We start from the raw sequence: 14,224 nt of genomic DNA on the forward strand, positions 1-14,224 counted from the left end.
AGTTTCTTTAATTCACTGGAAATAATCGCTGTTGTCCTTTCTCTAATGTCACGGTGTTTTCATAAATCTATGCATTTTCTCACTTTTTACCAATACAATGTATAGCTGTATGTATAGGGTTTTTTTTTGGCCTTCAAATGGGAGAAATACTGAACTTGATGGATGGATGGATGGATAGATGGATGTCTCTTTTTGGCTATGTAACTATGTTGTGTGTGTCATTTTTCCATAGGGGGGAGCAGTTGCTGGAGCAGTAGCACACGTCCTTAACTTAAATAAGGCAAAGGTAAATAGTTTATTTATTTTTTTTTCCCCGTTACATTTGTATTACAAAAAAATTATATTACAATGTAGCTTATGTCTCCTATTCCCCCGCAGTCTTCGCTATTGTACGCAGCAATAAACGGAATAGCAGCCGGGACGCTTTCTGCTGAGGACAATAAGCAAAATCCTGTGAAAACCCTGCAGAGATCTGCTCTTTACTTCCCAGGTAATTTTATTTCCTCGTTGTGTGATTAGAATAGAACACAAAGCACAAGGTACTCTGCAGTAGAATTGTCAGCTGAAGAATGTTTTTTTTTTTTTGTTTGTTTTTTAAATGAAGGTTAAAAAAATCTTTCATTTCTACTCTACTCTGTCTATAAGCAGCAATTGACATTTCTCTTTTTGGACTACGGTGTATTAAAAATAAATTGTCTTTCTCCCGGAGGCACTGCTACCTAAAACTTGCAGCCTCTCGAAGTAATGTTATTTCTGAGCACTTTAAACGTAGCAGTTTAGTTGAAGAGTGTCCTCTTCTACAGATTACAGCCTTTACATCTGACATCAGGTGTGTTTTCAACCAGGACAGTCAAGACATTGTAACCCAAGAAGTCTGAAATTGAATGTCAGAGTGCTTCGCGAAAAAGCACACGTTATAAATTGAAGAAAAATGTCTGGCCTGAATGACAACATTTTCTTACAACTCCGTCTAGCTGCATATTCTGTGAACACCTTTATTGTCCACTATTTAAAAAGGTTCTAATGAGCTCCTTTTCATAAAAGTAAATTTTTTGTTGAAAATCTGTTTGGCTCTTTTTAAATAGTGGACCATAAATATGTATATGTATAATATATAGAGCAAAAAAAGCACATAATTATCTTAAGTCTTTTGAACTACTAGTGTTTACTTTCTTTTGTATTCCAGAAGTATTAAATGATAAACTCAGATGTTTACTGTCACAGCATTGCATGTACAGTATGGTTTCAATGTACATATCAGAGATTACTTGAATATGTATCCTATAGACTGCAAGCTAGTTTGAGCAGGGTTCTCTTCAACCTATCGTTCCTGTAAGTTTTCTTGTAATTAAATCCCCCCCTCTTATAATATTGTAAAACGCTACGGAATCTGTTGGCGCAATAAAGAATGGCAGTAATAACAATAATAAATCTGTAGTCTTTCCTGGTATTGAACATGGTGTGCCAGTGCCCTCCTGTGTATAGTTGTGGTATAACATTTTAATTCACAGTTATTCCCACTTACTGCTAACTTGTTTCTCAAGAGCAGTTAGCAAATTATGTTTCCCATTATTGGAAACAGTAAATAACGAAAGATCTTGACTATTTTTTATTTGGTCCAGCTTGGATCCACATATCTATATTTAATGCCAGTTTATTTGTGCTTCACTTGGCATGGGGGTGTAATGTGTGTGCATTGATGGCAATGATTCTATTTCTTAGTTGGTTAAACATGGGAAAAGAATGTTGTTAGTCCCATGTAGCCCAACAGAGATAAAGAAGAATTAGCAATTTTTAAATGAAGCAAAGCAGGTTATTCATAAATTTGAAGTCAAGTCAGATTTTCCAGTGGGCTAGAAAAAGTCTCAAGTGTGCTATGTTTTCAGTTCAGGTATTTTGGCCAGTACAGACATTAGTGAGAAAGCTATTTCATCCCCACATACGTAACAGACAGGTCCATTTCAAGCTACTATGCTGCTGTTGAATTTAGGACACGATATGTTTCACAATTCATGGTCCAACTTTTGTTATTTTCACTCATTTTATATCCGTCTGTCTACGACATAACTAGCAGTTGTACTAGGTTTATGGTTATCTGTGTTCCCAAATTTTAAAGTGTGTGAGCAGTGCATTCCCAAGCCCATCCTGGCAGCATCCAGGGGAATTAGTGAAATCTGGACCATGATTGTTTGTCCTTCTTTCCAGTCTTCGCTGTAATGTCTCAGAACATTGAGATTATTAGTCATCATCCAGGGTCTCCAGTCATTGATAACGTGGTGGGCATATAAGAGAAGAGGAATAATCTCTGCAATCAGATGTTTTTACATCGCTACCAGGCCACATGAATTGCTCTTTGCGTAGTAAGGTGTGGAAAGGTTGGGAGGGCAGGGATGGGGTAAACAAATTGCACTTCACTGGTACAGACGGACACAGTTTATACTTTTCACTTTAATTAGTTTTTTTTTTTTTTTTAAATTGGCAAATCAAACAGGAACAATTAATGTCTTTAGTCACCTCTTTCAGTTTCAATCTGTTTTTGTTATCTATATTTCTGCTTAGTAAATATCCATAAAGACAGGATACTCACACTGATATATTTGATGCCTGTTTGCCAAGAATTTCATGACTTTGTGAACATGATATGATACTTTAATTATTATTCATACTAATCTTTGTATAGCGCCAACATATATTGCAGCGCTTTACAATTATAAAATGGGTTATTTGACAACAAGTAATGGCAAGAGGTGAAGATGGCCCTGTTCAAACAAGCTTACAGTCTGAGGATGAAGCAAAGGCACAAAAGAGAAATAACAGCATGTCAGAAGATTGGAGGGATTGATGGATAATATGGCTGTGTGAAATAAACAAAGCAAGAGTGGTGTGTAAAAGCGAAATACTAGCAAGAGAGAGAGTGAGCTGGGCTATAGGGGTAGGGGAACTGAGAAGGGCAGTGAAATGTGAATACGGTCACCCAGGAAGAGTTAATATTAGTTGATGGAAGATGGTATTTGGAATGCCGATGAGTAGTAAATTGCAATATTTAACTCGAAAATGAGTGCATGAGGACTATTAGAGGGAAGAAAGAGGAAGAGTTTGGTTTTAAAAAGATTAAGTTTTAGAAAACACGAAGACATCCAGTTAGTGAGACAAGAGCAGCAGTTTGTGACACATTCCAGGAGAGCAAAAGATTGGTATGGGGAAGACGGGAAAATCTGAGTATTGTTGGCATAGACATTGTACTGAAATCTAAAAGAGTTAACAAGGTTACTGAGAAAGGCCGTGTAAATGGAGAATTAAAGAGGACCAAAACAGATCCTTAGCCAACATCAACTGAGACGGTGCACGTGGAGAAGGTGTCACCAGAGAAAGATACACTAAATGAGCGTTCAGAGAGGATGAAAACTGGGAAAGTACAATGTCACGGAGTCAAAAGTTGTGGAGGATTTGAAGAAGTAGAGAGTGGTCAACCCTATGAAAGGCAGCAGAGAGGTAGAGTAGAATTTAGAGAGTAATAATCTTTTTATGTTTAGCAGAAATTAACTCTGTCACTTTGATAAGGGCAGTTTCAGTAGAATATAGGGAGTGGAAACCAGATTGAAAAGAGTTAGTATTCAGAAAGTGAGTTAGACGGGCAAACTCAAGTAAAAGTGAAGATTAAGAAGTCAGTAGAAAGAAGTTGAAAATATGTGTTATTGTTGGGGCCAGACTAGGAGAAAGAGATTGGATTAGGGGAGGGAGATTAGGAGCGAGAGGATAGAAAAAGTTTAGAGACCTCTTGCTCAGAGACAAATGGAAAGGAGTTAAGAGTGGAGAAAGGAACAGAATTGAAGCAGAGCATTAGAGGGGAGGAGGAAAGAGGGGAGATTGTGTTCCTTATTTGGTTAATATTGACAATAATGTGGCATGCAAAATCACTAGTTGTGAGGTTAGATGCTGACGAGGTTGCAGTGAGGCGGTAAAGGAAGTTAAAGGTATAAAAAGTGGGGGATCCTTAGAGTAGGTGGAGATGAGAGAGGTAAAATACTCTTGCTTGACAAGGGAGAGAGGGTGGAAGTATAGGAACGTAGCATAATTTTGTCAAATATGAAATTATTTGACAAGCTTATAAAAAAAAAAGATATTAAATTGAAGCCATAGTAAAAAAATTTATTTTCTGAGTGCTTTTGAAAGGGATTGGTTTTATTTCGTTTTGTACTTTAAGTATATTTTATGGTTTTGTTTTGCAGATAATCCCGCTGTGTGGGCTGGGTTAATGGCCGCCTGCCAAGCTGAATGTGCAGCATCCTATCTCAATAACGTGAAATCCAAAAGACACAATGTTAATACAGCGCTTGTAGCCTCTGTGAAATCAAAGAGTAAGTCTTGTCCTTCCTATATTACGGCGTGGTACGAAAATAGCGGGCAAATTGTTTGTGCACATAGCTTTTCGTTATACTTCATTATTAATACCGTTGAAAAATCATAACAAATACAGGATATTTCTTCCTAATTGAAAATACATTGATTTTGTGCACTGAAAACGTTAATCATTGTAACGGATCACCTGGCACCCCGACTGGGTACGTTCGTTGAATGATGCTCCTAGTGCTTCTTGAGGGCTCCAACCACTCCAGCCGACACCAAAACCACCGTAGACTCCTTCAGAGAGCAAGACAGGAACACGCTCTTACAAGAGCTTAGTAGTGATAGAGCAAGAGAGTATGACTAGCATAGCAATCCCTTGTAGCAGATTCCCCCAATAAGAGACGGTACCCCAAATTGAGGGTGAAGTAGAACTGAAGTTTTAATGAAACACTCTGCTTTTATGCACATTTCACACACATAGTACCGCCCACAGGGTTTTTGAAGAACAACCAATCCAACACGTACAATATAGTAAAACACTCCCATTCATTCCCACAAAATCCTCCCCTCTGCCTGTGATATAATTACTGAACACAATGGGTTAATGTAATTATCACAGGCAGGAAAAATATACTTTTTATACATGTACTGTAACTTTAAAACTATATATCCAATATTCATAAAAATCACATATTCTTACTCCGCATACTTCAAATATGAACACTCATACAAATCCCTCCAGTAGATAAAAAGTTAGTCAGAAGTCCTTTGTGACCGACCGCAAGCACATTTTCATGCCCAAAACAGTTCCAGAGATTCAGGCTGTGCGGCCGGTCTATTTCCCATGTTAAAGTCAGTTCAAACAGACAATGACAACCATTCGAATTGTTGAAGGAATTGTTGAACGGCGTTCGAATTGTCGAATGCATTGATGTCTGGTAAAACTTCAGCTGAATTAAAGATGGCCGCCGCCACGTGTCCGTCTGTACGAACGGCGGCCACCCAGCGGTCGGTAATTTACCTACAGCAGCCTCCCAGCCTTCCACTTCTGTGTGGTCTGCCTGTAATACTTGGTTCAGTAAGCTCCATTTACTGAACCAAGTGGGGGAAAGTCAGGCACACAGAATTTTAACAGTCTGGGGACACAGTCTTAAAGGGGCATTGTCCCAAACAAGTCTGGGGACGCCGTTTTTAACGACTATTGTCCCAAAAAGTCTCAATAAGCCCAAATACAGTTCTTAAAGGGCCATACACAGTCCAATAGAAGTCCATAAGCCCCAAGTAAGTTTCTTAAAGTGCCATACACCCCAGGGCCATAGTCATAAGGCAGGAGGCAGGCAAGCAGGCCCCTCCAAAAACTCATGGCAAACTCCCTTAAATGGGTGAGTTTGCCACAATCATTAAAGTGTAAATTGTCAGAAATGTTAAGTGAAATTCAAATTTTCTGCCAAAGTAGTGTAACTGGAAGAATTCTCCAATTCAGCTGTGTTTTTAGTCTGAGTACTGAGTATTTTAAACTAAAATTGGAAACTAAATATTTGACAATTCACCCTCACTAGGACTTTATTCATTAAAGGGACACTCTAGGCAGCAAAAATGTTTCACCTAATGAAGCAGTTTTGGTGTATAGATTATACCCCTGTAGTCTCTGCCATTTGGGAGTTAAATCACTTTGTTTATTCAGTCCCATAAAAACCAAGAGCTGCACATAAAGATGAGTTAGATAGTTTTCATATTCGCTATTTTAGCCCAAAAATTGCATTCAGATTTCAGTTCTCTATAAAATAAAATATCAGACCTCACTAGCCAAAATGGGAAAAGACTGCTATGTTTTTAGTTTGCCTACGTGGGCAATTTTAAATTCACTTTGGAATTCATTACTAAATACTTTGGTAATATTATTATTATTATTTCTTCAAAGACATTATTTTTTTTTATCTTTCTTTTTGGAAAAGGAAAAAAAAAACACAACAACTAAAAAATGTGCTGGAAAACTCAAATTTATTCCAGTGCCGGGTCAGTCTCCTCTTACCACCACTCTGCCTCTGGGAAGGTCCTCAGTAGTGATGAATTTTGCCCAATCCGATGTTGAATGAATGCATTTGGTGCTGCCATTAGCTGTTTGCCGTCAGCATGCTCTGAATGCAGTATTAACATTAGCCGGCTGGGATTCTTGTTACGGCTGGCTAACTATACCTAAATGACATTGGTAGAGGTTGAGTTTCACGTCTGGCAGCAGAGGGGTTAAATTCTGGATGTGCAGCGTTTCATAGCAAAGCACTGCACATACAGACTCCAAGCACTATAACCACTTCAAAAAAACATCTCTGAAACGCATTACTTAAAGGGTTACTGATGTGAACAGTGAACGATACCAGTCTTTCAGAATATGATCGGTGTTCTTTTTTTTATTTCTCGTTTTCAGCTGAAAGATTAAATAACCTTCCGGCTAGTTATGCGCATTCTTTGGATAACTGGTCTTTGCGTCAAGCTGTCACCGTGTTAAACGATCAAGGCAGGATTTCAGAAGCCGAGGCCCTGTGCACTAAGGTAGAGCCTATATCCCAACATTTCAAATGGGAACAAAACAGGGGCCCCCTCATTGTAGGGGTGCAGCTGGAGGTGCACGCAAGTCTTACTGATGTCATGTACCGTAGCTGAAAATGTATTTTGTTGTGCATTCATACATCAACAGGTTAGAACCCCTTCAAAGTTGGGCAATAAAATAGAAAAGTGTATTTTCGAATAGAAATTGTCCCTCTTAAAACACTTGGGAGCTATGTCATTTTGTTCTATATTATCTACAGATTTGTATAATACAGCTTCCATATATCTGCCTAGATTTGTCTATCAATCTTTCTCTCTGTCTATCTTTCTGGCTGTATCTTCTCTGTATATATATTTCTCTATATCTGTCTGCCTGTCTATTGATCTGTAAAATACAGATGAAGGAACAGTGCACACACATAAGGAATAGTTTTAGATCTTAAAGTCATCGATCTCAGCAAACAAATATGGGAATTTGGTCACACCATATATCGTGTTAAGCCCACCACTACGTCACAGTACCCCAATATGGGTGGGTCCTACACTTTTAATCTCTATTATTTCTATATCGCTTTCTCTCTCTCTCTTCCTCCTAGAAGTAAAAAACAACTAATTATTTGATTTTGCATTAAAATATTTTTGGCATCTTAACACAGGCATTAAAGAGCAATCCTGAGCAGCCAGCTTTGCGTTTGCTGCTGAGACAGATTCAGTTCACACAGCTCTTCCAGTCCAAGCCTGTGTTCTCCGAGCCCCTGCAGGAAGAACTGAAGAAAACTGTAATGTCTAACTTTGCGTCACACGGTGCCTGGCATGTAAGTGTTCGCTTTGCTTGCTACATGTAAACTTCAAACATGTGATGTTCAGTTATAAAAGATCCCTTACTGTATCGTATAGATGTAAATATGCTGTTATAAAGCAATACATTGATTTTGGTAATCAGTGATCATATTTATCCTTTAATCAATCTGTTTATAAAAATATATATGGCAGGGCAGTAATGATTTGAATACAGTATCCACTTTTCATAGATTTCTCAAGATTAAGGGACCGTATCGTCGTGTCAAGGACAGGCGTCATAGGATGCTCTGCTTTGCCTCAATTCACCGTCAAACAAAGAAATCAAAGAATTCGAATTCATTTCATTCATTTTTTTTATAGAAATGATGAATACCCTATTGGGCATTATTCTTTAGTTTCCCCCTCCAAACCTTGAAAAAAAAAAGTTAAAATTAAGTTTAATTAAACTGAAATCTCGGCACGCCCCCTCCTGACATCACGCCTCCCATCGTGCGGTCCAATCAAAGACTTCTCATAGGTGTAACTAGCCCCCGGTACACAAGTGCTAATATCTCTATATGCATAAACACTGCACATACAGAGTCCTTTCTCCTTGACCACTTCTAAAAGTAGAAGTGGCCATGGCCGTTAGAATAACCCGTTAAAAGCCAAGTTATGGGATGTGCTTGTTTATCTGTCATTAATTTAATTATCCATATTTTGTATTAAAGCGTCCTTTCTTACTCTTTCCTATGGATGCGGGGATTTAAAAAATAATAATGCTGTCATGGATCCCTACATTAAATTCTTCTTCTTATATTAAAATAAATGAAGCCTTTTTAGAGCCCTTTGCCCTGTTATTTGGAAGAAAGCAATGTTCTCATTATCCCCTCCGTCTATATCAATTTATTGCCTTGCGTAATATTTCTGTTTATAATGTTATATGGGTAGGGACACATTATCACCTACTAGCATTTGAGAACGACCTTTTGCTTATGGTTACATAAATAATATGCTTTTGAGAATTTGTATAAGTTTAATTAAGGAGCAGTCTGTCCACCATAACCACTACAGCTATTGTAGTGATTATGGTACTAGCATATAGTGGTTCTGTTTCAAACTTTTTTTTGAGTGGTTTGATCGAACCCATGGTCTCTGCAAGTCGCCCCTTGCTTTGTATATTGCTGAATTAGTAACCCTTGGTGTGAGTCAAACGGCTCCTAAAGGTTTGACATAGAACTACCAGTAGCTTACTAGCTCTATAACCTATACAACGGTTGTAGTGTTTGTTACTTTGATTGTCTCTTTAAGTATTAATTGGCATTCATTGGCTTCATTCAGTATACCAGGAATTGTAAAGAATAGCAAATCAGAGGTCAACATAGTCACACTGGAAAAATAGCTGATTTGGAGAATGTTTACATTTAAAGGGACACCATAGTCACCAAAACAACTTTAGCTCAATAAAGCAGTTTTGGTGTATAGATCATGCCCCGCAGTCTAACAGCTCAATTTTCTGCCATTTAAGAGTTAAATCCCTTTTGTTTCTGTTTATGCAGCTCTAGCCACGCCTCCCCTGGCTGTGACTGACACAGGCTGTATGGAAAAAAAAATGTTTTAATTTTCATTCAGATATTAACCTACTGCATCTCATTCTCTGTAAATGTAACTTTAATCACACACACACAGGAGGCTACTGCAGGGTCTAGCAGGCTATTAACAGAGCCGAAGATAAGACGGTCTAAAATAAAGCCGAATGTGCAATAAAGGAAGTTTAAACATTAGATCTCTCCTTACAGGAAGCATTTAGGAGAGCTGTGTAAGTCACCCGCAGGGAGCTGTGACTGGAGCCATATAAATTGTCATTTAACTCCTAAATAGCAGTGAATTAAGCAGTGAGACTTCAGAAGGCATGAGCTATACACCAACACTGCTTCATCAAGCTAAAGTTGTTGTGGTGCCCCTTTAAGTTATTGTGTCCTAAATTGTGTGAATTCCATGCAATGTAGTTTAGTAGATAAACCAACCGTAAGCTTTAGCTCAAACTTCTGAAAGCTCCAGCTGTTGGGCCACAGCAGGGGTGCCCGTTCTCCATGGTAATCCAGATCTGCATTAAGAGCCTTCTATCACTATTCTTAACTTTCTTTGCACACTTTTCCTTATTAAATTTTTTTTTTTCAACCATTCTCCTGGCAACTGTCTATCCTTGAATAAATAATATCCTTTTATTCACGGTGATTCTTGTTTCTGCTTGACATTCCGTGCAGTCGGTGAGTCACTAGGGGCTCTTACTATAAACGCTTTATAAGTTATGTGAGCGTGGGTATGGAGACCTGCGTGGAAAAACACAAACTTTTTTTCTTCTTTTTTTAATATAGACAAATACTATGTGACTCATCATAGAGGATGTTTGCAGTAAAATATATTAAAATCATCTTCCTATACAAGAGCATAATAATGACACTTCGTATTCAGATGTCAAGCCGCGTTTAATGTTTTCCCTTCAAAATAATTAGATTAGATAATGCATAGAATGTCTTTTTTATTATTATTATTTTTACTGCCATTCAAATCCAGCACTGCCATTGTTTTCTGTTCTTTTTGATGTTGCGTAGTATGAGTGTCTGACAGCTGCAGATTTCCTCAATAGTCATGCGTTTAACCCCTTAAGGACCAAGCTTCTGGAATAAAAGGGAATCATGACATGTCACACACGTGTCCTTAAGGGGTTAACCTGTGAATATACGGGCAAGATTTATTTATTGTATTGGGGATTTTGGAGAACTGATGGAGGATTTGCCAATGTTAGCTTAAAATAGCTCAATCGAACACTTTCTCCAAATAAGACTTCCATGTTCCTGTAGATAATTGAACCATTAATCACTGAAAATACTGTCAGCCATTAAACAGCTGATAAGTAAAAAATAATAAAAAGGCTGCGCTTACGATAAAAGCAGACACAGTGTAAAGTCCAAAGGGAGGAAAAAGTCCAACTGGTGTGTCCTTACAGGAGGTCTTTACTGGTGGTGTCCTCTACCAATGTAGTAGTTCCTCTCATATGAAAGACAAAAGGGAAGAGATGGACAACCAATAGTGTAGTTTGCACAATACTGATGTGGATAGAAATAATAATAATAGTTGAGAACTCACATTTACCAGAGCTACTGTCCTAGCTCTGGAATAAAGCGCATACAGCGGTATAATCCCCGCTTATGGGATTTAAATGGGTTCCTCTCTGTGTTCTTGGTGTCCAATTCTCAAAAAGATAAAAAGAAACATCCGATAGTGCTCACTGTTTGGCAAAGTGAATAAAATAATAAAAGGGTATACTCACAAACCAAGAGCAGACCGACTGCTCTGTGTAGACAGCTTTGGTGGATTGATCCCCACCTAGGATTTCTTTAAAATGCAGGAAACTTCCAGGGTTTTTATCAAGGTGTAATAAAACCAATAAAGATTAAAAAGCCAGGGTAAAATAATTAAGTTTCTATAAAAAAGATATTTTGGCACAAACAAATGTCCAAAAAATACTTTAATATATTATAAAAACACAAATATAAATATCCATAACGCGTTTCGTCAGAGACTTTTTCAAATGGATTAACAGAAATTACCTGGCTAATAGATGTTATATAGGAGCATAACTGGTTTAAATTTGGCGCCAAAAATTGGTCTGACCAATCAGAAATAAGAACATATTAAAAAGCTTTAAAACGTGTGTTTAAAATAATCATATGTAGTTTATAATAGTATAACTTATTCCTGATATTTCTGAAGAAAAACGAGGGCAGGAAAGTATAGATTTAATCCTTTAAAGATAGTCATGTGACAAGGTACTTCCGCATTTTCGGAAGTTTTAGCCGCAATGTCTTATGGGAGTTGTAGTTAAAATTTTTTTTTTTTTTTTTTTTTTTTTCTTCCCAAAACGGAAGTTAAACCGAACTGACTCATGGGAAATGTAGTTATAATCCCAGAGTCAGTAAAAACTGGCCAATAATAATTGCTTAAGGGAGTTAAACACTGCAGTTAAAAACTGGATGAATGATTAGAGATATTAAAGGAAATAGGGACTTAAATAATTAATTGGATAAAAACAAATAGTTTTTAAAATAAGAGCAAGTTATTTTGCAGTAAAATGGAAGTTTGGAAACAGCTTAAAATTATAAGTCTATATGGAAAACATTAAGAACATATACATTTAAAGGTACAGGCATAGTTAAACATACAAAATCATAAAAAGTTGTGTAAATCAAAATCTGCATTAAGACCATGGGGTATAAGAGTCTGAAGATTATACACCCATTCCATCTCTGTTTTTCCAAGCAGCTTTTTTATATCACCTCCACGCCAGGAGGTGGAACATTTTTTTATACCAATGCATTTTAGTAGGCGTGGGTCTTTATTGTGCATAATGAAATGTTTGGATACTGTATGATTTAAGTATCCATTTTTTATATTCCTGCAATGTTCGCTCAGTCTTATCTTCAGGCACCTTGTGGTCATCCCCACATATTGGAGGCCACATGGGCACTCAAGCAGGTAAATCACATTTTTTGTGTTGCAGCAAATAAAATCATAAATACTATACACTTTTTTTGTCCGATTCGACATAAAATTTGTGACTTTGGATGGAATAAAATTATCTGTAGTTTTACACACAATGCATTGTTTACATTTATAGAAACCTTTCGTCTGGGGAAAAAAGGATAGATTTCTGGGAGGAGATTTTTTAGTAAAATTTGTAGTTAAAATAGATTTAAAATTAGGTGCTCCTCTGAAAACAATATTTGGATGATTGGGTATGATGGGATTAAGTATTTCATCGTGTTTCAGTATATGCCAGTGTTTTCTTATTATTTTTTTGACATCATTATTTTTGTTATTAAAATTAAAAATAATTGGGAGTGCTATTGGTTCGATATTTTCTTTATTTTTGTACGTCAGAAGTTCTTTTCGTTCTTTTTGTTTAACTGTATTAATTGTAGTATTTAGATCTGACTCTAAATATTTTTTTTCCATAAATTTACTTTTTAAAAAATCTGCTTGCTCATTAAAATCAGTGAGTTCAGAACAGTTTCTACGAAGGCGTAAAAACTGACTTTTAGGGGCACTCTCGAGCCAAGGCTTATAATGGCAGCTTGATCTGTCTATAGCCGTATTTACACATACTTTTTTGAAGAACGTTTTTGTTTGAAGTTGTCCCTTGTTAATAAAAATATTGAGATCTAAAAAATTAATGGATTTATTGCTAAATTCATGTGTAAGAATAATACCCCTATCGTTATTGTTTAAATGATTAATAAAATCAATAAGATGGTGCTCTGGTCCATCCCAAATAAAAAAGAGGTCGTCTATGTATCTGAAGTAAGAGACTAGGTTTGCCCGCCATTGGTGGTTGCCCCAAATGGCTATAGATTCCCAGTCAGCCATAAACAAATTGGCATAACTGGGGGCAAACCTAGTCCCCATAGCAGTACCTCTCTTTTGTAAGTAAAATGAATCTAAAAACCAAAAGTAATTATTTTTTAAAATAATATTGATACCTTCTATTATAAAATCTATTTGAGTGTCAGGAATCCTAGCTTCATTAGTTAAAATTTCTTTTATAGCTCGACAACCAATGTCATGAGGAATAATGGTATACAAAGACTGTACATCACAAGTGACTAATATAAAACTGGTTTTCCAAGTAAAATCATTTAAAAATTTTAAAAGCGACATAGAGTCTTTTAAATAAGATTTCATGAGTTTAACCGAAGGCTGGAGAAGGATATCAATATATTGGGAAAGGTTACATAAAAGTGAACCAATCCCTGAAACGATTGGTCTACCTGGGGGGTGTTGTTCATTCTTGTGAATTTTGGGAAGAAAATAAATAACAGGGGTGATCGGAAATTCTATATTTAAAAAGTTAAATTCATGTTTATTTAAAATTTCTGAATTTAAACCTTTATTTAAAAAATTAAGTAAAATAGTTTTAATATTTTTGGTAGGATCTGTTAAAAGTTGTTCATATACATTTTTGTCTTTCAATTGTCTATGGGCTTCATCGATATACATCTTACTGGACTGGATAACTACTCCACCGCCTTTGTCGGCTGATTTAATGACGATATCTCTGTCTTTTTGGAGTTCTTTAATTGCCTGTCTTTCGGCATGTGTAAGATTATTAGTGTCATATTTTTTATATTTAATTTTTTCTAAATCTTTGTGAACAAGTTTCTCGAATAAAACCAAAGGAGCCGATTTAAAATGAGAAGGATAAAACTTAGATTTTGTTCTGAGATGTGTATTTAAAAAAGGACTTTTGTCTGTCTTTGGAAGGGGAGGTGAGACGGGTGGGGTTGGTAGATTAGATTCTTTGTCATTTTTACTTATAAAGAATCTTTTTAGTGTAGCCTTTCTCACAAATTTATTTACATCAAGGAAGGCTTGAAATGAATTAAAAGATGAGGTAGGGGCAAATTTAAGGCCTTTACTTAAAACGGACAATTGTGCAGCTGATAAAACTTTTTGAGAAAGATTAAAGATGCCATTATGGGAATTGGTG

At 36.6% G+C, this 14,224-nt stretch overlaps 1 protein-coding gene across 3 annotated transcripts in view; it reads left to right on the top strand.

Moving 5' to 3' along the window:
- Positions 1–14,224, top strand: part of SKIC3 (SKI3 subunit of superkiller complex) — a 105,675-nt gene that overhangs the window by 71,714 nt on the left and 19,737 nt on the right. For all 3 annotated transcript variants that reach the window (XM_063453685.1, XM_063453686.1, XM_063453687.1), the window contains exons 33-37: positions 233–286; positions 379–490; positions 4,230–4,358; positions 6,773–6,897; positions 7,551–7,709. In XM_063453685.1, the coding sequence (XP_063309755.1) occupies positions 233–286; positions 379–490; positions 4,230–4,358; positions 6,773–6,897; positions 7,551–7,709 (579 nt within the window). The remainder of the gene's footprint in view (positions 1–232; positions 287–378; positions 491–4,229; positions 4,359–6,772; positions 6,898–7,550; positions 7,710–14,224) is intronic.

The sequence above is a fragment of the Pelobates fuscus genome, chromosome 5 (assembly GCF_036172605.1).
Source record: "Pelobates fuscus isolate aPelFus1 chromosome 5, aPelFus1.pri, whole genome shotgun sequence".
NCBI classification, from domain to species: domain Eukaryota; kingdom Metazoa; phylum Chordata; class Amphibia; order Anura; family Pelobatidae; genus Pelobates; species Pelobates fuscus.